Here is a 21,902-nt window from a genome sequence, read left to right as displayed (position 1 = left end):
AATTGGGTTGTGGGCATCACTTAGTAATTAAGCAGTAGTCAAGGTACACACAAATGTCAAGTCAGGACATATATTAAATCCAGAGTCCTGGAAGTCAAATAAGGATTAAAAAACCAAAAACAAAAGCAAAAACCAAGAGAAGTATCTAAAGTCTAAAGTTCAGAGTAGAAAACAGGCTCAAAATCTTAAGAAACAACCTGGACATCAGTGATCTGGAAACCAAACTAATGGAATAGGAGACAGTCAATGCACTCAGAAAGAAGACCAGACAACAGGAGCTGGAAACAAAGAAAAGAGCTAAAAGAACAGGAATGGAGAGCCAGCCTTGCCTGTAAACTATTATGTAAATCAGGTCTTAGTGTGATCCGACTCTGACCAGGCTGGTAACTTCACATAATTCAATGAGACTGCTCGTGTGCTCATCACGATCATCACCATATGACCTGAGGGCACTGTAGAAGAAGCTAGATGTTAGAGTCAAGTGCCTTAGCTTGATAAAGTCAGTTTTATTCAACCATAAAAAGTAATTAATGGAACTAGACATGGGACATGGTTAAGGCTATAACAGGCTGAGAAAATTCCCACTTGGGGCTTCTTGCAACCCAGTGGAAACTTATCTGGGAGTCAAAACAGTAGCAATACTAATCCAAACATATTTCCCAGGAGGAACTGAGAAGACTAAAAATGATGTTCTCTCTGAAAACCCCAAGCCTTGCTTATTTGTAAGCCTTCCTTACAAATCAACACAGCTAATAATCATAAATATGCATTTTAAGTTAAGGTTGACTACTGTAAGCCAAAATTAAAATGTGAAGATTTTAAATTAGCAAAAGAAATTTATCTTAAGAAAAGCTGAGGGACTTCCCTGGTGGTCCAGTGGGTAAGGTTCTGGGCTCCCAATGCAGGGGGCCCGGGTTCGATCCCTAGTCGGGGAACTAGATCCCACATGCATGCCTCAACTAAGAAGTCTGCATGCCACAACTATAAGCCCACATGCTGCAACGAAGATCCCGCATGCTGCAACTAAGATCTGGCGCAGCCAAAATAAATAAATAAATGTTAAAAAAAACAAAACAAAACCAGAAGAGAGAAAAGCTGAAGTTGACAACAAAAAGTAAAATAAAAAATAAGTTGTTATGCATTTGTAATTGCAATTACTGTGAATATAAACTAACTGTTGGAAGACAAGCTACAGATTAGGTTTTTAAAAAGAGAAGACCCAATAATCTTATCTGCAATTGACATATAAATCAAGACACAGAACTACTGTAAATAAAAGTATGGAAAAAGATATACCTAGAAAATATATAGAGTAAAACAAAGCTGCAGTTATAATCTTGGCACCTAGATATATAGAGAGCTGTACATCCAACAAACCAAGAATCCATAGACTTAATGAGCACATATGAAACATCTGCCAAAAAAAAACTATATTCATTCAACAAATATTTATTGAGAGCCTACTGTGTTTAATCACTGTTCAGAGCCCTCCAATAGCTCTGTCCATTTCACTCAGAGCAAAAATTAAAATCCTTGTAATTCACAAAGTTCTGTGTCACAAAGTTCTGCATGATTACTCTTTATCACTGTTATGCCTTGTTCTCTTCTAAATACTTTTCCCTCTCCAATAATATTGGCCTCTTTTGCTATCCCTCAACCATGCCAAATATTCTCCCATTTTAGGGCACCTACCCTGGCTGATCCTTTGTCTTTAATGCTCTTTCCCCAGATATCCACACTGCTGAGGGGTCCAGCTCCTGGCTAAAAACCTATGTGTAATTTTTCAGGTCAGACCACTGGTAATTACAAAGGCTTTACCTTTATCTGGCAGGTCTCACAGGGCAAAGCTGACCTCCCCATACCAGACTAGGTGCACAGCCAGTGCACTGCATTCTCAAGAACTCAGCCCCCACTTCTAGCCATGCCCTTACAAATATCTGCATTCCTACTACAGGCATCTTTGTTCAGAGGCCTCTTTATCAGGGCCTTTGGCAGAGGCCTTCCTCAGGAACCTCTGCAGGACCTCTTTATCGAGGAGAGAGGTGGAACTTGAAGATGCTTTTTCTCTACTCTGACTCGGTGCTCAGTACTTTCCCATTCCTAGCCCTTCCCCTTTGTTTTCTGCCACCCCCAGATCCATAAAACAGTAAGAGCTATTTGTTCATGGCTCCCCTGACAATGACACTACCCTCACTGATCCACCTCACCCCTAACTAATGTTGTTCCATAGGAAAAATGGTACAAGGGGAGGTGGTGCTTTCTTCAGTTTAGCCTCTTACTTATACTATTGCAGTAAGTGATTAAAGTCCTGAGTGTTACTTTCATTTTGGCTTGTTGTCTTTATCAGCTATTCCTGTACCTGGCAGCTCAGCTCCAACTCAGCTGAACTCTTGACAAGTGTACCTCTCACATTTTCTCCAAGTTTGTTCAAATGTGACCTCAGTAAGTCCTATCCTTGACCACCTTATGTAAAATTATAGCCCACTTCTTGCTCATTAGAACTCTTAACACCTCTTAGCCTGTCTTATTTCCTTTTTCCCTATTAGACCTGTCACCTTTAAACATACTATGTATTTTACTAGTTGACTATGGTATTATCCATTTAATGATTTCCCCACACTCCCACTGAAATGTAAACTACACAAGGACAGGTACTTGTGGTTTTGTTAAAAGATGTATCACAAGGCACATAATGAGTACACAATAAATATTGTTGAAAGAATGAATGAACAGGCAAACATGAAAAAAGGTACAACTTCTAGAAATGAGAAATATAATTATTCAAATAAAAAGCTCAGTTGAAGGCTCAAATAGCATATATATATATATATATATATACTGTATAATATATATAGTAAAAGTAAAAATCTATGAAAAATATATATGTAGAATTTATCCAGAATGAAGCAAAGAGTTATACAGATAGAAAATATAAAAAAGATAATAAGATATATGGAAGAAAGAATATGAAGGTCTAGAACAAATCCGATTAAAGACCCAGAAAGAGGAAATGGACGAATAGAGGAGAGGTAGTATTTAAAGAGACAATAGCTGCCAATTTTACAGAAGGTATGAAATATATTAATCCACAGGTCTAGGAATAAAGTATCTCAAGCAGGATATATCAAAGGAATGCAGACATGCATTCATGCAGACAAACAGCAGTATGACTGCAGAACATCAAAGACAGAGAGAAGACTGTGACGGCAGCTAGAGAAAAAGGAAAGATAACCTCCAGAGAAATGACAGAATCACAGCAGAATTTTCAACAAAAATGGAAGCCAGAATATAATAAATGCTACAACATGTTGAAAAAAAATAGGATTATCAAGAAAAAGTATCATAAAAGAAAGGTGATGATTAAAACTTTTATGGATAAACACAAACTGATGGTATTTACCTCCAAATCAGCTCTAAAGGAAATGCCAAAGGATGTACGTCAAGAATAATGATTCCAGAAAGATGGTTTCAGAGCAAAAAGGCATAATGAATAAAAATAGCAAACACTTCTCTAATAATCCTAACATACTTAAAATAAAATTTCTTCAGAAGTATTCTATTAACCTCAGGCAGTCTTTCAGAAAGCTCTTACCCAGAGACCTAATAGCTACAGATAGAGTAGAATCAAAATTTCATTCCTAAGACACTACTGTCTTCCTAAAATAATTAGCTTAACCTACCCTATAAAGGCATCTCTAACAGCTTCCTAAAGAGAATAAATAATTTCTTTCTCTTTGCTGCATTTATACTTTACCCAGTCTTCTACTGCTGTATTTAACGACATTTGGTTAGTAATTATTAAATGTCTACCTCTCTTATCAAGCAACGCATTCCTAGATGACAATGTTTGGATTTTAATAATTAAATTATTTACTTGGTTTATTCTGATACAAATAAATACTCAAATGTTCATGGAACTGAAACAAAATTGGGAGGTGGGGGTGGAGAGTTAAAACATTACATAGTGATTTCATGTATCAAACTTCAAGGAAAAATGAAAATCTAAAGAGGTACCTTTTTGAAATTCATCTACCCACCTGCTCCAAATCAAGAGAGAGCCATTTATCACTTCCCTCTTCAGCCACTGATATACGATATTTACTTTTGTTTTTAAGCAAAAAAAAGGGTGTAAATGTGACAATTCTGGTAATGTTAAAACTGCTAAGATCTATAGTGACACCAACCTACAGGGAAAAAAAATAGCAACATTTCAAAAACTATTCCATTATCATAACATCCTTATAAAAATTAAGTACTCAGTAGAGCTTAAAAAAAATGAACTCACTTGATATTCCATTTTCAGGCCCTTACATTTAACAGCTCCATGACTACCAACAGTATCAATTGAAAACTCATCTGACAATTCACTATCAGTTACCATAAGCTGAACCTAGAAAAAAATATTTCAAATATATTAGTATTTAGGTACCTTTAAAAATTCCTACCTAAGTTGATACATTTTTTGCTTTTTAGCCTAAACTAATATTATACTGTTAATGCACTAAACCCTTCCCAAGACTAAATTCTAATCTTTTTAACCTCAAATATTTCACAAATGTTATTTCTACCTATTTCATAATATTTTATTCTTCTAAACACACAAAAAGGAGTGATAAGTAGATAAAGAAGAATGAAAGTCAAAAAAACTTCACATACCTTATTGTTATTAAAAAAATGCTTTGGCTGAAAAGAAAAGAGAACTGGCTTTTTATAATTAGGTGGATGCTTTCGATGAATTCCATCTGCTTTATACTGTAACATTCGACCAGTTTTATTGACCATCCAGTAAGGACTATGAAATGCCATAACTGTCTGGCCAGTATTATAAGTCACATGGATAGCAATATCTAAATCAGTCTTTTCTATTTCTGTAACACAAGTAAAACTGATGAAACTAATATCTTGTTGATTAGGTTTCATATGATATTCACTTTTCCAATCATGATTAAGATAGTCAAGTAATTTTAAATGCAGCCTGGCTTTATCCAACTGTACAGTACAAATCTGGGCTGAACGGCCTTCATGTAGAGTAAAAACTCTATGTTCAATGCCCTATAATAAAAAAAAATACAGTAAATTTTTAATGTTTCAGAATAGTACGCCAAAATATTCTATTTAATGATTCCAAATGCTATACAAATGATTCTGAAATATCTCTGTCAGAAAAAGAAGACATATGTTCAAGTTCTAACTCTGTCAACTGTGTAAATTTCTATAAATTGAGATTTGAGTTACTGTATTTGTAAAATGGTCTAAATGATCTACTTCAAAGGACTACTGTGAAAATAAAATTAAATAATATAATGTGGAATTCTGCTGGCACTAATGAAGATTATAAAACACTATAATTAGTAAAACAAAAATCTTATCCACCAGTGATTTTAGTTGTGAAAACTACAAAATAATGAAAAATGTACGTAATCCAAAATAAGCAATCCCTACTAACTCCCATTTTTGATTTTAAACAAACTCTCATAACCCATTTCCAATCACAGTTTATACTGCATCTTACGTAGCTCTCAAAACTGTTCATTTCTCTCCACCCACACTTGCATTACCTTAGTTCATGTCACTGTGACCTCTCCCTTTAAGAGTTTCCTAACTGCTCTTATCTCCTCTAAGCCCTTCTCCACACCGCAGCTAAACTGTCTTTCTAAAAAGTGATCATATCCTTTGGAAACTAGCAAACAGAATGTGATCCCTAAAAGCATCAAGTTAAAAGTTCTATTAAAATGCAACATAGATAGACAGTCCATCTGGGTATTTCACCTGTTTATCCAGCAACTCTAATCTGGTTCCCTCCTGTTATAACATAGGAATCTCTTCACCTTAAGATTTTAAATTACTTAAAGCAAAAACAATGTAAGCTATCAACACTTGACATGTTCCACAAAATAGAAGAGTAGTGCTGGTGGTGCTAGAGAGGTAAATAAATGGGAATCATGTGCCTGTCAGGCACTGTGCTAAGTCCTTTATAAACATTATTTAATTTGATTTTCCCCATATCCCAATCATGAAAGTTTTATTACTATCTCCCTTTTATAGGCTAGGACAAATGATTTAGAAAGATAACGTAGCTTACCTAAAGACATAGCACTAGTTAGTGACAGAGGTAGGATTCAAACTCAAATCTATCTGACAGCAAAGTGTAAATTCTTAACCACTATGTTATCTGTCAACCATATGGAAAACAGATATTCTTAAACCATAGATGTGTTCACTCCCCCACTCCGAAAAAAAATTCAACAGAAAAGTGTAAACATATAGTAAATCGCAATAATTAATAATTAACAAACTGCAATAAAACGAATAATATACTACAATGAAGAACTACTTTCTTATATTTGACAAGCAATGGCAAATGGAATATTCACTTAAAATCCTAAGATGAAGAGATTCCTGTTATAGCAACAGGAAGGAATCAGATGTAATATCTTAAAACAAAGAGTATTTAAAAGAAAAAGCATCTTTATAGGGCATAAAATCCTTTTAGAAAATTAGCACAAGAATAATATAACGTAGCAAGTTTTAAGTCTAGTACTATTATTTTAATACTAATTCTCATACATGTTTGAAGTTAGTATCCATCTTTTAAACATACATGAAATATACATGCATGGAAAAGACTGAAAAAAAAATATATAATATAAATATATATTTTAGAACTGAAATAACTTCATCAGAAGTGCTACCTTCAGAATATGCGATTATAGACAATATTAATAATCTTTATTTTCTAAAATTTTCTACAGGAATATCTATTACTTTCATAAATGATTTTTAAAATGGCATATCATATTTGTGCATATGAATTATATTCAACTTAGTAACCAGATTTCTAAGGTAAATCAGTGGAAAAAAAATTTTTTTAATCTTCTTTCATATAACATGATTTCTTTTCCATTTGAAGAATATCTGTACTGTCTATTCACCAGTACTATAATTTTTATTAGAATTTTAAAACATTGTTTTATTGTTTATAACTTTAAATAACTAAAACTACAAAATCAAAGACAGGAGGGCATTAAAAAATTCCAGAATACCTCTATATAATAAGCAATTTTGTAAGGAAGAAGATTTCGGAGTAGAATAGGTGGCCACAAATGCATTATATATGGTAAGTCCCAACCATCTTCTGAATACACTTGCACAGATGTCAAATTATCTTTTTCTGGGACAATATTAATGATAAATGGCTTCTTGGAAGGGTTTATAGATCTACATTTCTTCTTGAGAAAAGTGCCATCATTTTTTATAATTTCTTCAAAATCAATTCCTTCACACATTTGATAGTCCTCATCTTCTGGCTTCAGGGAAAGGAGTGATCTACATAAAAGATTAAACAATACACTTTAAAATGCTTTAAAAGAAAATATATGTTTAATTGTTTGATTACAGCTTCAGAACAATGAAATTATCTCCCTCCATACTATTGTAATAAATTTTTATATTTTCACATTCTTCTTAGAGATAGGTAAGATAGACATACAGATACCAATTTCCATCTTAACTTTCTGGAAACCAATCAAGTTATTTGGCTTCCAAGAGAAGAATATTTTTCTTACAAACTTGCTGTCTTAAAAGTATGTTTACAAGATAATAACTGGTTTCTCTCAGAAAATACATAATCATACAGGTCATATATGCAAAAAACACACATACAGCTGTGACGTATACACTTAACTTAAAGAAGTTGGCTTTCCTGGATATGTGGTCCCAAGTACATACCATGATTGAGTTTGTGAAGCAAAAATATATTTCTACTGAAAAATTAATCACCAGCTTTTCAAGGTTAATCAAATGAAAGCTTTCAATAGATACTTAGCTTTACAGAAATGTTGGGCATAGTTGCAGAAGTGGTTGTAAGAAGACAGTAATAAAATTATTAGGTGTCACATATGATTAATCCTTATATTTAAAAATCACATTCTTTGTTTACATTGCAAATTGTACTTTGGGTTTAATAATTTTTTTAAACCTAAGGTGTGTCCAAGTATAAACACTTAAGTATTTTTATATTTGTAAAACTAATTACCTATGATTGTGACACTATCCTTTACTGTGTGACAACTGTCAATACTATCTCTAGCTGTGATTGTTTTCTTAAGCTCTAGTCCCCCAAATTTTAAATATCTACTACATATTTCTGTAATGATGTTGGATGGTGCCTTAAATTGCTAGATTGAACTCTGAACCCTCCATACCCACTTCTCTGTGTGTCCTTTTTTCAGGAACTTCCAGCTATTGGCACTCTGGACTATAAAATAATATTAACTCTTCCTTATTCCCCCCTTACACACATAGATATAGTTACCTGTCAGATCAGTTATTAGATTTAGCCTATTTTACTTCTACATTCTCTGTAATTTTCATTTTTTTTCCGTCAAGACATTTATTGGACTATTATTTACCAATGAGAAGGTAAAACTGAAAATGCACAAATGAGTAAGTCATTCTTTACTCTTAAGGAGATACCAATCACATGGGAAATGTAATGTTTAAAGATAACTACTGCACTGTGATAGGTACCCAAAAAAAAAAAAAAACCCACCAGATGTACACTGCAGACTAAGGGCATGAAGAGTGTGGTTAACTCTTTCTAGACTGGCTGCAGAGTGTTTTCCAGAGGTCACAATTTTCCCCAAAAGCTTTCTTTCTGAAGGGTAGAGCTGAACTAGAGAAATATGCAAGGTTAAAGGAAAGTTTAAGAAATGAATGAAGAGAAAACATGAGAGACAGATGATCAATGGCAAGAGGTTTTGAGTGAGAAGAGCTGATGCAGTAAATGGTCTTAAAACAGAAGAACACCAAATGTTCTGAGAGAGGAAGAAAGAAATAGATGATATTAAAGATGAAGATAAAATTTATATAAATGGGGGGCAAGACAGTGAGCGAGCAACTATCCCAATGTGGACTTAACCTTTCAAATTTCATATTCCAACATGCACACTACATTCCAGTCAAACCCCTAGTCTCTTATAGACCTGTACAAATCCTGTGCATTCATGCCTCCTTATCTTTGTTATGCAATTCCTTCCATTTAAGATTGCCCTTCCCCACTCATCTCCACATTATTATATTTTAACTATAATTCATGTACGTCTCTCAGGAGTTAATCATTAATCCCTTCTTTCCTTTTCATAGTTTTGTACAACTATAACTTTTTCTGTGATTCTCAACAACCCATTGTTTTCTACTTTCTGTACTTATATAATATATCAATCTCCCAAGGGGAATAGCCATGCCAATTCCTCTTGGTATCCTACAGTAGTGCCTTCCACACAACAAAACACTTGGTAAATACTTGTTAAATGAATTAAAGTTAAGAATAAGTATACTTAAATTCTACAGAATGATACTCATTTGTTAATTTAAGACCTCACATCTTAAATATAAAAGTATCTATATCTAAGCGTTTGATTAGAAGAATATCTAATGTGAAATCCAAGCTAGTCAGTCATTAATAACTCTAATTAAGATAGATTAACTTCCATGTAACAAATATTTAGCCTTGAACAAAAAAGTGTAAAGATACTCTAATGACCTAACTTTTCTCTTCTATGGACAGAATCACAAAATATATAGTAATATTTATTAAAAATAAAGCAGAATGCCATTAACTTTTATTATCCAAGGACAAAATGGATTTCCTCACAGAAACTTTTAAACATATCTTACATGCTACTTTTTAATCTAGTCTTATAACTCACAACAAATACTCTCTAGAACAAGGTCAGATACTATAAACAAATATTTTGTGGTTGTTCTCTAGACAATATAACTCTTTCCCTCAGCAAGTCTGAACTAAGCGATAAAACTCATTAGGGTTAGAAGGTCTAGGCAATAAAACACTCATTAAAGTGAGCAGGTCTACTCTCTGAAAATATGTGCCTAAAACTGCTAGGCTGTCTTCTAAGCATTAGGGACCCAATCTTGAACTCCTACGTATGGGGCAGAATAAATAGAGGTAAGGGATATTTTAGGACTGCTTGTAATTTTGCCTCCATCCTTCTGTAGCATAGGTCTAAAGGTCCATGTCTAGAGTGTGTTTTGAAATGGTACTTAACAAACTATGATGCTTATTCTGAGGAAGTTTTTATTCTCCAAGAGAGTTTAATCTCCCTGAAAGAGATTATCTTCAATTCCAGATTAAATATCCTGAATAATAATAATATTTGTTTGTAATATTAAGCCTATGATTAAGAGACTAGCCCATCATTAGTACTGTTACAATTTTAATAGTCCTTTCTTAATACATAAAAGATTTTATATCAAATTTTTTTAAGATTTTATATCAAATTTAATCTAATTACTTTAAATATTTAAGACTGATGTACTATACAGCTGACCCTTGAACAACATGGGTTTGAACTATACGGGTCCATTCATAAGCAGACATTTTTCAGCAAATAAAGTACTTGATGACCAGCAGTTGGTTGAATCCATGGATGTGGAAATAGAGGTATGGAGGACTGACTATGGGACTTGAGCACCCAAGGATTCTGGTATCTGCAGTGGGTCCTGGAAACAATCTTCTATGGATACTGAGGGACAACTGAATGTGTATTTTTGACTGCGTGGGCGTCAGCACCTCTAACCCACATGTTGTTGAAGGATCAACTGTCTATCTCTATTTACATTACAATTCTATCAATGAACAATTAATAGATAAATATGTAGATTAAAAGATAAAATATTTTACATTTTCTAAAGAAATTTCTAAAATATTCTATCATAAAACCCTAGAAAAGTAAAAATCACTTCATAATAGTGTAAATAAATCTAGAAGCCACCAATCATGCTCAGTTAGAAATTTTTTAAAAATCATAAATATATATGACTATGGCCATGATAGTTATATTGCAAGCATGTAATTTATATTTACTAGTGAAAGCATAGATAATTTATAGGATATACATTATATACATTAAGTTAAATAATATTTCTTTAAAAAAATCTTCTAAGAGTGCCAAAACTTAAGTTAGATGAGATATTAACAAGATAAATTTGATCATGGTTTGATAACTTAAAGATAGATATCACTACTAAATCAGAAACTAAAAAGTCTATAAGAGACCTTAGGGCAAACAAAAGGATAAAGAAAAAAATCACCGGTAAGATGCTAATGGTATGTTAAATTCACTTCCAGGTGAAGCCGTTCCCAATAAGGTGTCCCCTCCATAAACATAAAGTGGTATTGAAAAATGATTTCTAATCTGGGAAAGAAAAGTAACATTTAGTACCATTAATCTAAGAATCTAAAGACATTTAAAAAATATTCCATCTAAATATCCCAGCAAAGGAATTATCAGGCAATATTTATCTTGCTCATATAAATTAGAAAATAAAATCCAAACATGCAATTATCTTTGCTAAAAATTACAAGGAAAGTTTTCAGTTTTAGAGAAAAGGAATCTCAAAAACAAAACTTTAAAAATCTTAGAAGAAAATAACATCTTCTTGACTTTGATATAAGGAATAACTTTTCCATTAGACAAAAATAGTAGAAAAAATTAATAGGAAAAATATTACATCAAAGTTTTAGATGTCTATATGATAAAAGTGAAAAACAAGCCATTGGCTGGCAAATGTCTACCTTTTTACATCACTGTTGTATGCTACTCATTGAATCAAAGAGTGTGCAGAGAATAGCTCACCCAGTGAGTAGCATACAACAGTGATGTAAAAGATTAACATTATTTTGATTAACACACATTATCAGATAAACCTCCGTTTATATTTATCTTTGGGATAGACAAAAACAAACTGGTTAGTAACACCATTTTCTTGTATTATTTCTATATCTTACTAAAATCTTTATATTTTAAAAATCATACCAAAATATAAAACATGCTGAGTGCAAACTAAGAATTGATAAATATATAAACTTAACTACACTATATTTTATTTCTAGATAAACTGTTTGCTCTACCGATTTAAAAGAAGAGACATATATTTTCATTTCTATAAAAGTACCTATAAGAAATTTAACATTAATGTTTTACTATTTAATAAAATTCAAAAGTAATCTACAATAATGAAGCAGCCCAATTGTCATCTTTTAATACAGTTCATCGTAAATCAAAAATGAAAGAGAAGGAACCTCTGTTTTCAGCCCTGATGGAAAAATATAGACCAGATATAACTTCCCAATATAAACAACCAAAACACCAGGGGAAAAAAATACACATGAAGTAATGGACAAAAAGGTGGCACAGGAAGGAAGGGAAGGAAGGAAAGGAAGGAAAGGAAAGGAGGGAGGGAGGGAAAGAAAGAAGGAAAGAAAGGGGGAGGGGAAGGGGGAGGGGAAGGGAAGAGAAGGGAAGGGAAGGGAGGGAGGGCTAGAGAGAGAGAAAGAGGCAGAGAAAGAAAGAAAGGGGAGGGAGAGAGAGGGGGAGAGGGGGGGAAAGAGGGGGGGAGAGAGGGTGGAGAGAAGGGGGAAGAGGAGAGAGAGAAAGAGAGAGGAAGGAAGGAAGGAAGGAAGGGAGGGAGGGAGGGAGGAAGAAAGAAAACTCCACCAAGATAAGCCCTAAGATTGTCACCCCATCTTACTGCCTGGAGAGTTTCTGGATTACTGTGTGGAGAAGGAGAAGTCAAAAAGAGCCCAGTCTGAGTTGAAGAGATAGATATAGGAATGTGGGAAAGCCAATGAGGCTTACTCTAACAGCGCATTATATGAGAGAGAAGATAGCTGCATGGAGAGGTGAGAGTTACAGAGAGGGAACTCCTGAGACTTTAAGAGTGCCCCCTGTTCCCAAGACTTCAGTACAGTACTGTCTGGCACATGCACGTGAGTACACTATCTAAGGCTCAGTAAAGATCCATCTAAAAGCTGTAGGCAGAACAATCTCTGGTGCTGACACACAGTTCCTTTTCTCACCGACCAAAGTGGTAAAATCTTGTTTAGTACAAAGGGTATTGGTTACAGTGCTTTACTAGCGGGGCAAAATTAACCCTAGGCTACGGGCTGCTTGAGTCTCACCTAAAAAGTTTTAAAACAAGCAATGAAAGGATCACTTTCCAACTAACATAACTGTGTTGGAGAATTAAGTTCAGGAATACATAAAGGGATACAAATACATCTAAAGCACCTGACAAGGTAAAACTCACAATTTTAAGCATCTGGTAAAAAAAATTACTAGACACACAAAAAGAATTTTAAAATGACCCATTAAAAAAATGAATAAAATGAAACAAATAAGAAATGATACACATGACAGAATTAGTAGACAAGGATATTAAAACATTTATATAACTATACTTGATATGTTCAAAAGTTAGGGGAAAGACTGAGGATATATAAAAAGACATGGAAAATGTAAATAAAAATGCAAGTTGAACTTCTAGACATAAAAATACATTGGATGAGATTAAGAACAGATTAGACATTGAAAAGTGAACTTAAAGACATAACAATAGAAACTATCGAAACAGAAACATGGGGGTCGGGGGAAGCTGAAAGAAAAAGTGAACAGAGCATTAGACAGCATAAGTTTAAACACTCTAATATATACCTACTTGAAGAAGAGAAGAGAGGGGGAAGACAGAAAAAAATATTTGAAGAAACAATGGCAACATTTTTTTTCTAAAGTTGATGAAAACTATAAAACCACAGATTCAAGAAGCTTAAAAGACTCAAGTACAAGAAACATGTAGGATTCATCTCAACCAAATTTCTTAAAACCAGTAATAAAGGGAAAAGAATCTTAAAAGTATATAAAAATAAAATCACACATTTCGTAGAACAAAGGTTAAGAGTAACAGCAGACTCTGGTCAGAAACAATGTAATACAGTCAATAGTGAAATGACATCCTAAAAGTATGGAAAAAATAACTGTCAATCTAAATTTCTACACCCTGTGAAAATAAAAGTGAAGTAAAAGCAAAAATAGTTCACTGACAAATTTCATTAAAGACACAAAATTACTAGAAGAGCTCACTCAAGAAGTGACAGATAATATGAATAGCCCTTAAAGTGAACCTGTGGTTTAATAAAAACTTAAGAAAAACATTACAAGAAAACTCTATACCAACACCCCTCACGAACATAAATGCAAAAATTCTAAACATGAATTTAGCAAATCAATTCAACAATATATTAAAAGGTTAATACTTCAAAATCAAATGAGGTTTATCCTGGGAATGCAAGGTTGATTTAACATTTAAAAGTCAATCATTATTTAATACAATAATTAAAAATCAATCAAGGTAATTCACCATATTAACAATTTTTTTAAAAGATCCTCTCGATAAACAGAGAAAATCATTTGACAAAATGCAACATTCATTTCTGATTAAAAACTCTCAGTAAACTAGGAACAGAGGGATCATGAACAACAACAAAAAAAACAACTCAAAATATACTCAATGGTCAAAGACTGAATACTTTTCTCCTGACTGAGAACAAGATAAAAACATCCACTTTCATAATTTCTATTCAAATTGTACTGGAGATTCTACCCAGTGCAATAAACAAGAAAAAAGAAAATAAGACAAACATCAGATTGGAAAGGAAGAAGTAAAAATATTTTTATCTGCAGACATCGTAACTATATCTATAAAAAAGCTACTAGAATAAATGTATCTAGTAAGGTTGCATAATACAAGTTAATACAAAAACCAAATGTATTTCTACTAGCAAGAAAAAATCAAAAATTAATATTAAAAATGCCAATTTAATCAAAATTTCTAAATAAAAATTGAAAACCTGAGTCTAAAATTTAAATGGAAATGGAAAGGACTTAGGCTAGCCAAAACAACTTTAAAAAAGAACAAAGTGGTACAACTTGTACTACCTGATTTCAAGACTGAGGATAAAGTAGTAATCAAGACAGTGCGGTACTGACATAAATAGATCAATGAAACAGATTAGAGACCTCAGACATACACACACACAGATATGGAGATATGGTCAATTTATTTTTAACAAAAGTGTCAAGGCAATTTAATGGAAAAAGGATAATCTTGGTCAGAACAAATGAATAGCCAAGTGGAAAAAAATGAACCTCAACCCTCACCTTATATCACATACAAAAATTCATTAAAAATGGTATGTGGTATATACATAGAATAGATTACTACTCAACAACATGTAACTGCATGCAACAACATTAATACACAAAAGTTGATACATACAAAATTATCCTGAGTGAAAGAAGCCAGACTCCATTCTGTACTTCATTCATTTACATAAAATTCTATATTGTGTAACTAATGTACCACAAGAACATATAAGTGGATGCATGGGAATGGGGAGACAGGGAATGAGGAAACTTTTTGGGGTGATAAGTATGTTTATTACTTTGATTGTGATGAAGGTTCATATGTGTATTTTTGGTCAAAATTCATCAACTTTAAACATATGCAGTTTATTGTACATCAATTTTACCTCAATAAAGGTGTACAAAATTTCTCTCACTGTATTCTCTAATTGAAACGAAAGAATAAATACATACTACAAAGACCTAAAACAAAATATTGATTTTTTTTGTTTTTGTTTTTTTACAAAATAATATTCCGAAAACATTTACAAAATATTCCTGTAAAAATTACGAGAAGTACATTCAACAAAATTCTACAACTGTTCGTATTAGAGTAATTACTGATAATGATTATTCTTTTTGCTATTAGCTATATTTCTATTACAGATTGTATTCTTTTGGTAGTAATTTGCTTTAGTTTTTTTTTTTAATTAGCATACAAATATACGCAATATGACCTCACAAAAAAATGAATCATTCCGTACCTGCACTGGGGAGCGAATTGTTACCTTCTTACTTCCTTCCACTGCATCAATTTGACAAACAATAGATCTTTCAACTCCAGACTCTCTGTGTCTTACAGTGTACAGTCGTCGTCCCACTTTTGTTAAAGGGATTTTATCAGCAGTAGAGTGGTTAGCAGGTGCTAAATTAAATATACATGTTTGAAAGTTTTTATTATAATTCATCATATATTAATTCTAAGTAGACATTTTAAACCAGAAACATCAGATGCTTTCTTAAACTTATGAATAATTATCACTGAAATCTACACAAAGGGATATTTTAAGAATCCACAATATATATCTACATCATTCATTTAAAACCTTCAAAGCATTTTACCAAAAAAAGTTCATTTTTTAAATAATTAATTAATTAATTAATTTTTGGCTGTGTTGGGTCTTCATTTCTGTGCGAGGGCTTTCTCTAGTTGCAGCAAGCGGGGGCTACTCTTCATCGTGGTGCGTGGGCCTCTCACTATCGTGGCCTCTCTTGTTGCGGAGCACAGGCTCCAGACGCACAGGCTCAGTAGTAGTGGCTCACGGACCTAGTTGCTCCGCGGCATGTGGGATCTTCCCAGACCAGGGCTCGAACCTGTGACCCCTGCATTGGCAGGCAGATTCTCAACCACTGCGCCACCAGGGAAGCCCCCCAAAAAGTTTTTAATTGAAAAAGAAATCTCATTCAGTAGTCTAACTTAAGACAACAATATAACCTTTTAAAAATAACTGACTGATAAGAAAAATTACTAGAAAATACAAGAACACTGTCCTCTGGTTTGCTGTCATAATAACCAGAGCCTAATACATTCAGGCAGTCATTGGCAACTACCAAGTAGCTGCAATTTTTCAGTTTTAAAGTTTTTCCACCAACCTGTGACACTTTGTGATATCTAAGATTTGATTAAAATTTTTACAGTTTTATCTAATATATATATACATATATTGCATTGGGGTGAATTATCTATTTATATAACCTTCTTCTCTACTATCCCATAAAAATGTTAGTTTAAAAACAAACAGAGGTAAAATTGATGAGAATAATTCACGGACAATGCTGGGACAACACCTGAAACCTAGCCACTGTTATGAATCACTTCCTGACTAGGAAAAAGTATTAGCTATCAGTTTTAGTACCCCTCCTCCATGTCTAATTAACCTTTCTAATATCCTCCCTTCCATAACTACTTAAATGTCAGAGTGTCAGAAAGTGGTGTCGGTGAGGCTTTGGGACTATTTAATATTTAACTTCACAATGACTACATACTATGATAATTTAAAAATGTATTTACTTTCACCTCTCATGAAAATGAAAAACTTCTGGGAAACATAAAGGACAAAGGAAAAAAACCTCTACCTCAATAGGCAGAACACAAAAACCATTACCCTGTGCCATTTCATGAATTCATACCTTATTCTGAATTCGTTCAGTTGCAAAACTGGTGCAATTCTACTGAGTTATACTAAAAGTGATTAAAACAACCACCTATAGCTATAGTCTGTAAATGCTGACTGAGGATGAGATTTAATAATTTTCCTCTCCAAAACATAAAGTAGTAAATTACCATATTTTAATGGCTAAAGAAAGTCAGAATTTGAAATACAAAGATAAAGTGACAACAGCAACCAAAGCCCTGCAAAGGAAATAATAAAATTTGCAAAATATTAGAAAGGAGATAAAAAACCTGTGAGATACCACAAATGAGTAAAATGGGATACAAAATGTAACTTAAAAGAAATTAAAGCCCCAGGAAGGTAATTTATCACTTACTAAGAAGAATGAAGAAGAATTTGCTGCTTAGGCTGGTCATTGCATTGAAATGATCATTGTCCTTAGTTCGGATATAATCCATACTTAAACTCTCCTCATTTTTCAGTACATATGATTTTGCCATAGGTACGCTGAGCACACTAAAAGAGTCACTTGGTGAAACAGAGATACTAAGTCCAAGAGAATTTAAAATCATAAATGGTGCTAGATCCCTTATGAAGGCAGCTGAAGATCCAGTGGCAGCTTCTGTAAATGCCTAATAAGAAAGAATTATCATAAATAAAAGCAAGTGTAGAAAACTAAACGACAAGCAGAACACTAATGGACATATGACAAATAACTAAGTTAACAAAAAACTTCTTGTTCAATAGAAGAAAAGGGTTAACTCAGACTAGTACACCAACGTTTAAAGTTTCAAGTTACTTTTCTTACCTTGACTAAATTATTTAACATTACAAGGCCACATTTGGATAATGTAATGTTTAGTTGGTCTTTTGAATGGAAAGTGATGATAGTTTTATATTCTGGTACCTTGTAATTTTCTTCTTCAGTACTTGACTCAACAATGGCCTTTTTGGCTTTCTTTTTCATCTAAAATAAAATATAAATTGTAGAAATATGAGAAAAATTTGTTTCTAGGAGCACAACATAACTCATTTTGCAAAGGAAAAGCAAACATTAGACAAATTCCAATGACAACATTAGAGAGAGCAATACATTTTATCAGTTCCACTGCCTTACTTGGAATTACTTGGACATCAGCCAACTAAGATCGCATTGGATAGAAGCAGTATTGGAAGAAAAATTCTCCTCCTCCTCAGTTATACTAAAATGGCAGGCACAATTTAGAAGGGAAAAAAACCCTTAAAATTACTAAATGCATGGAGCATCTGAATGAAAATTAGAAGCACATACATCATAGCATGTGGAAATTCAGGGCAAGAAAAATCATTTAATCTACTGGTGCTATAAATGCTATAAATAAAGAACAGAAACCTAGGGACTTTAAAAGTCCAACAATAGTTGCAGAACGGTGCCGCCAGGACCTAGGGCTCATGTGAATCAATACCACCTACCTCTTTTTAGAACTCACAGATCTACTGCCTATGTGTATCCTGACCTAACAACCGCCAAAGAAGTTCCTTTATCCAAATCTTTTATCTGAAATATGTGGAAAATCAAATGTCCTGGTTCAATACAAAAAGCTGGATATGCCAAGCTAGTCACCTTTACTGTTCCTTTAACTGGCTTTAAACCACTGAACATTTGTCTGCAGGTTGACTGAATCATTATTAGGGAGGAGATATGCTAGGAATGCTGTAGTCTCTTGCTTCAGAAGCACAATTTCATCCATCTAAAGGTCCCGATTCATATGATTACATAAATTCACACTATATTTCAAACAAATAATAATATATTTTCTTCTTTATATACACCCTTCAGAGATCAAAGAAAACTTGGGACAGACAACAACCTTCAAGAAAATGCTAGCGATATTTTAACATGACGGTTATGTGTGGGGACTCTGAAGCCAGTATTAAATTCCACCTCTTCCAATTTAAAGGTATTATTGCTTTATGAAAGTCCTTTAACTTCCACAGTTTCAGTCCCATCACATGTTAAAATGAAGTTTAAAACTGTATATTCTTAAGAGGTTTGTTGTAAGAGTTAAAGCAAAAGTAGATTATTTAGAACAATGTCTAGTGCATAATAAAAGTTACATAATTATTCGTATTAGAAGCCCATGAGGCAATGGCCTTGTGTTTGAAAATTACATTCAGAGGTCAAACAAGGAAGCATGTGGAAAGGCTCATAATGAGATACCTGAACTCTGTTGTGATTAAAATTAAAGTGTGTGTGATGTGGACATCCTCAATATTTGAAAAAAATTTTCAGACTTCAAAAATACCTTGATTCCAAGATTCCATGGTCTAAAATCCTCAGTCTGATCAATTTCTAAGGGTTCAAGCAAAGGCTCCCACACACCAAACATTTCGTTGTAATAATGTACCTAGAGAGAGAATATTTAATTTTTTAAATAAGGCACTCTGGTATTTTCTAAAATGATCTTCCATGCTGTTTCCCACCAGCATTCCTTTTGGCTGTGCTATTTCTTCCATGTGAAAACCGTCTACATGCCATTCATTAGTTTCCTCATGCTTTCCTCACTTGGCTAACTTCATGGTCTAGTCTTCACAATTTAATCCAGAAAAAAACTCTCTTTTAGGTATCTTTCCTTGACTTTCAGGCTGGGCTTAACATCGAAAGCTGTGTTCATCTATCAAACACTACTGACATTTTTTAAACATGTCTGTCTACCTCCACTGACTTTTCGAAAGCCCTTGAGGCAAGTAACATATGATTCAATGAGTATGCACTTATTTGAATTCTCTGAATTTCTTGGACATCCTAGATCAAATCCTCTGCAAAATACAGATAATTTTAGCTAAAATTTGGAAACTTGAAATCTAGTCTGTCAGTTCCACCTCTATTAGTATATAACTCTGTATCAACACAAATGTTATAGCAGCTTATAAATTTTCATATTTATTGACTTAGAGTATCAGATTAGTTTCTACTTGACATCAACTCAATTAATAATTTAAAGCAAAATATCTCTGGGATGATTCTATGTAGATAAATTCTGAAGCAAAATATATGTTGGTTCAAAGCAAATATCTTCCATATAACTAAAGGACTCTCACAAAAATCTGAAAGACCTTGGTGGAGTCGCACTACAGTATAAAGATTCTGCATTATATAAAAGTATAAGGCGTATTTTTCTCATTCTTTATATTACTATTTTAGAAGAGATTAAGAAATAGTCTATTATCATTTTAAAGGAAAAAGGATATTCAATTTAATTCTTAAAATTAAGAATTTTTCATCTACTCAACAACTGTCTATTAATATCATCAACTTTAAGATGAATGAAATCAGTTGAAATATAAACTTAATATGGACATGTACTCTAAAAGTAACATACACATAAAAACAACTATATCAAGGGCATAAATTTGTACATTTTCTTCCAATAGTTTTGTGAACCAACATCATACTTAGGATAAATTTAATTTAAATGTTTAAGTAAGAGTCCCCAAATAGTCCATGTATAGCATTATTTGTTATAAAATCTGGAAAAATACTACATATGCTTACTTCTAGCTCAACTTGACAGTGGAGATTTATTAGGGAACTCCAGTTTTTGCCTTCCCCTGAGAAACGTGATTTTGCCAAAAGCATAGGTACTGTTCGATGACCAATTCCAGCCCCAAGAACTAGAAAAATAGAATCAATGTTCATTCTTATTATTTCTCCTTTGGGTACCAATTCAGTTGTGGGAGCTATTTTTTCAACTTCATTCGGTTCTTCAAGAAACCACATTTTTAAATTCTTTGTATCCTTCTTTTCCCATAAATGTGCTGTAGAAGAAGCAGTTTCTTGTGGGATGGTTTCCTTAGCTGTATAAAGTGCTGAAGTTATGGTAATCACAGTATTTATGATAACCGGTGAAACCTAAGGGGAAAAATTTAATAAAAAAATCTACATAAACCACTTTCAAAAATACACACTTCAAAAAACATTAAATATATTTGTAAAGGATCAAGAGGAATTAATATTGAACTAACCTTACTACCAAGAAATAGTAGATACAATTTGCTGCCTACAAAAAAGTTTTTTGATTATCACAACTAATTTTAATAGTTAAAATATTTATATGTCGATATCAAACTGATCAACTATACATACTATAAGTATGTTAACTACAGAAGCAGTCAACTGCCAATAACAAAATATATGAAAACATTCATTATAAAATATATATTAAATATCATTTTAAAATTATGTGTCATAAAAAGATTTTCAAAAATAGCTTTGGGCTTCCCTGGTGGCGCAGTGGTTGAGAATCTGCCTGCCGATGCGGGGGACACAGGTTCGAGCCCTGGTCTGGGAGGATCCCACATGCCGCGGAGTGACTGGGCCCGTGAGCCACAACTGCGGAGCCTGCGCGTCTGGAGCCTGTGCTCCGCAACAAGAGAGGCCGCGATAGTGAGAGGCCCGCGCACCGCAATGAAGAGTGGCCCCCACTTGCCGCAACTAGAGAAAGCCCTCGCACAGAAACGAAGACCCAACACTGCCATAAATAAATAAATTAAAAAAAAAAAAAGCTTTTTTTTTGCTTATTTAATAATTAAAAGAGTTGCTATAATAATTGCTTATTTCTAAGTTTTATTGATTTTTTCAAAAGGGCACTGACTACATTGTAACTTACCTTCAGTGTGAGGGATTTTACTGATAATTCAATCACTTGTGGATCTGTACTTATCTGAGTAGCTTGATAGAACAAATCACAAGGCTGCAAAACCTGTG

At 33.3% G+C, this 21,902-nt stretch overlaps 1 protein-coding gene across 1 annotated transcript in view; it reads right to left on the bottom strand.

The window, feature by feature from the left end:
- VPS13A (vacuolar protein sorting 13 homolog A) overlaps positions 1–21,902 on the bottom strand; it is a 264,222-nt gene that overhangs the window by 61,679 nt on the left and 180,641 nt on the right. The window contains exons 40-50 of the mRNA XM_082401536.1: positions 21,805–21,897; positions 20,691–21,047; positions 19,441–19,542; positions 17,964–18,122; positions 17,532–17,787; positions 15,746–15,906; positions 11,113–11,216; positions 7,044–7,326; positions 4,657–5,052; positions 4,286–4,390; positions 4,038–4,184 (exon numbers count right to left, since the gene is read on the bottom strand). Coding sequence (XP_082257662.1) covers positions 4,038–4,184; positions 4,286–4,390; positions 4,657–5,052; positions 7,044–7,326; positions 11,113–11,216; positions 15,746–15,906; positions 17,532–17,787; positions 17,964–18,122; positions 19,441–19,542; positions 20,691–21,047; positions 21,805–21,897 — 2,163 coding nt within the window. The remainder of the gene's footprint in view (positions 1–4,037; positions 4,185–4,285; positions 4,391–4,656; positions 5,053–7,043; positions 7,327–11,112; positions 11,217–15,745; positions 15,907–17,531; positions 17,788–17,963; positions 18,123–19,440; positions 19,543–20,690; positions 21,048–21,804; positions 21,898–21,902) is intronic.

This window comes from Balaenoptera borealis (genome assembly GCF_965194805.1).
Source record: "Balaenoptera borealis genome assembly, chromosome: 8".
Lineage (NCBI taxonomy): Eukaryota > Metazoa > Chordata > Mammalia > Artiodactyla > Balaenopteridae > Balaenoptera > Balaenoptera borealis.
Note: the sequence above shows the minus strand (reverse complement) of the source record. Positions and strands in the feature narration are given on the sequence as shown.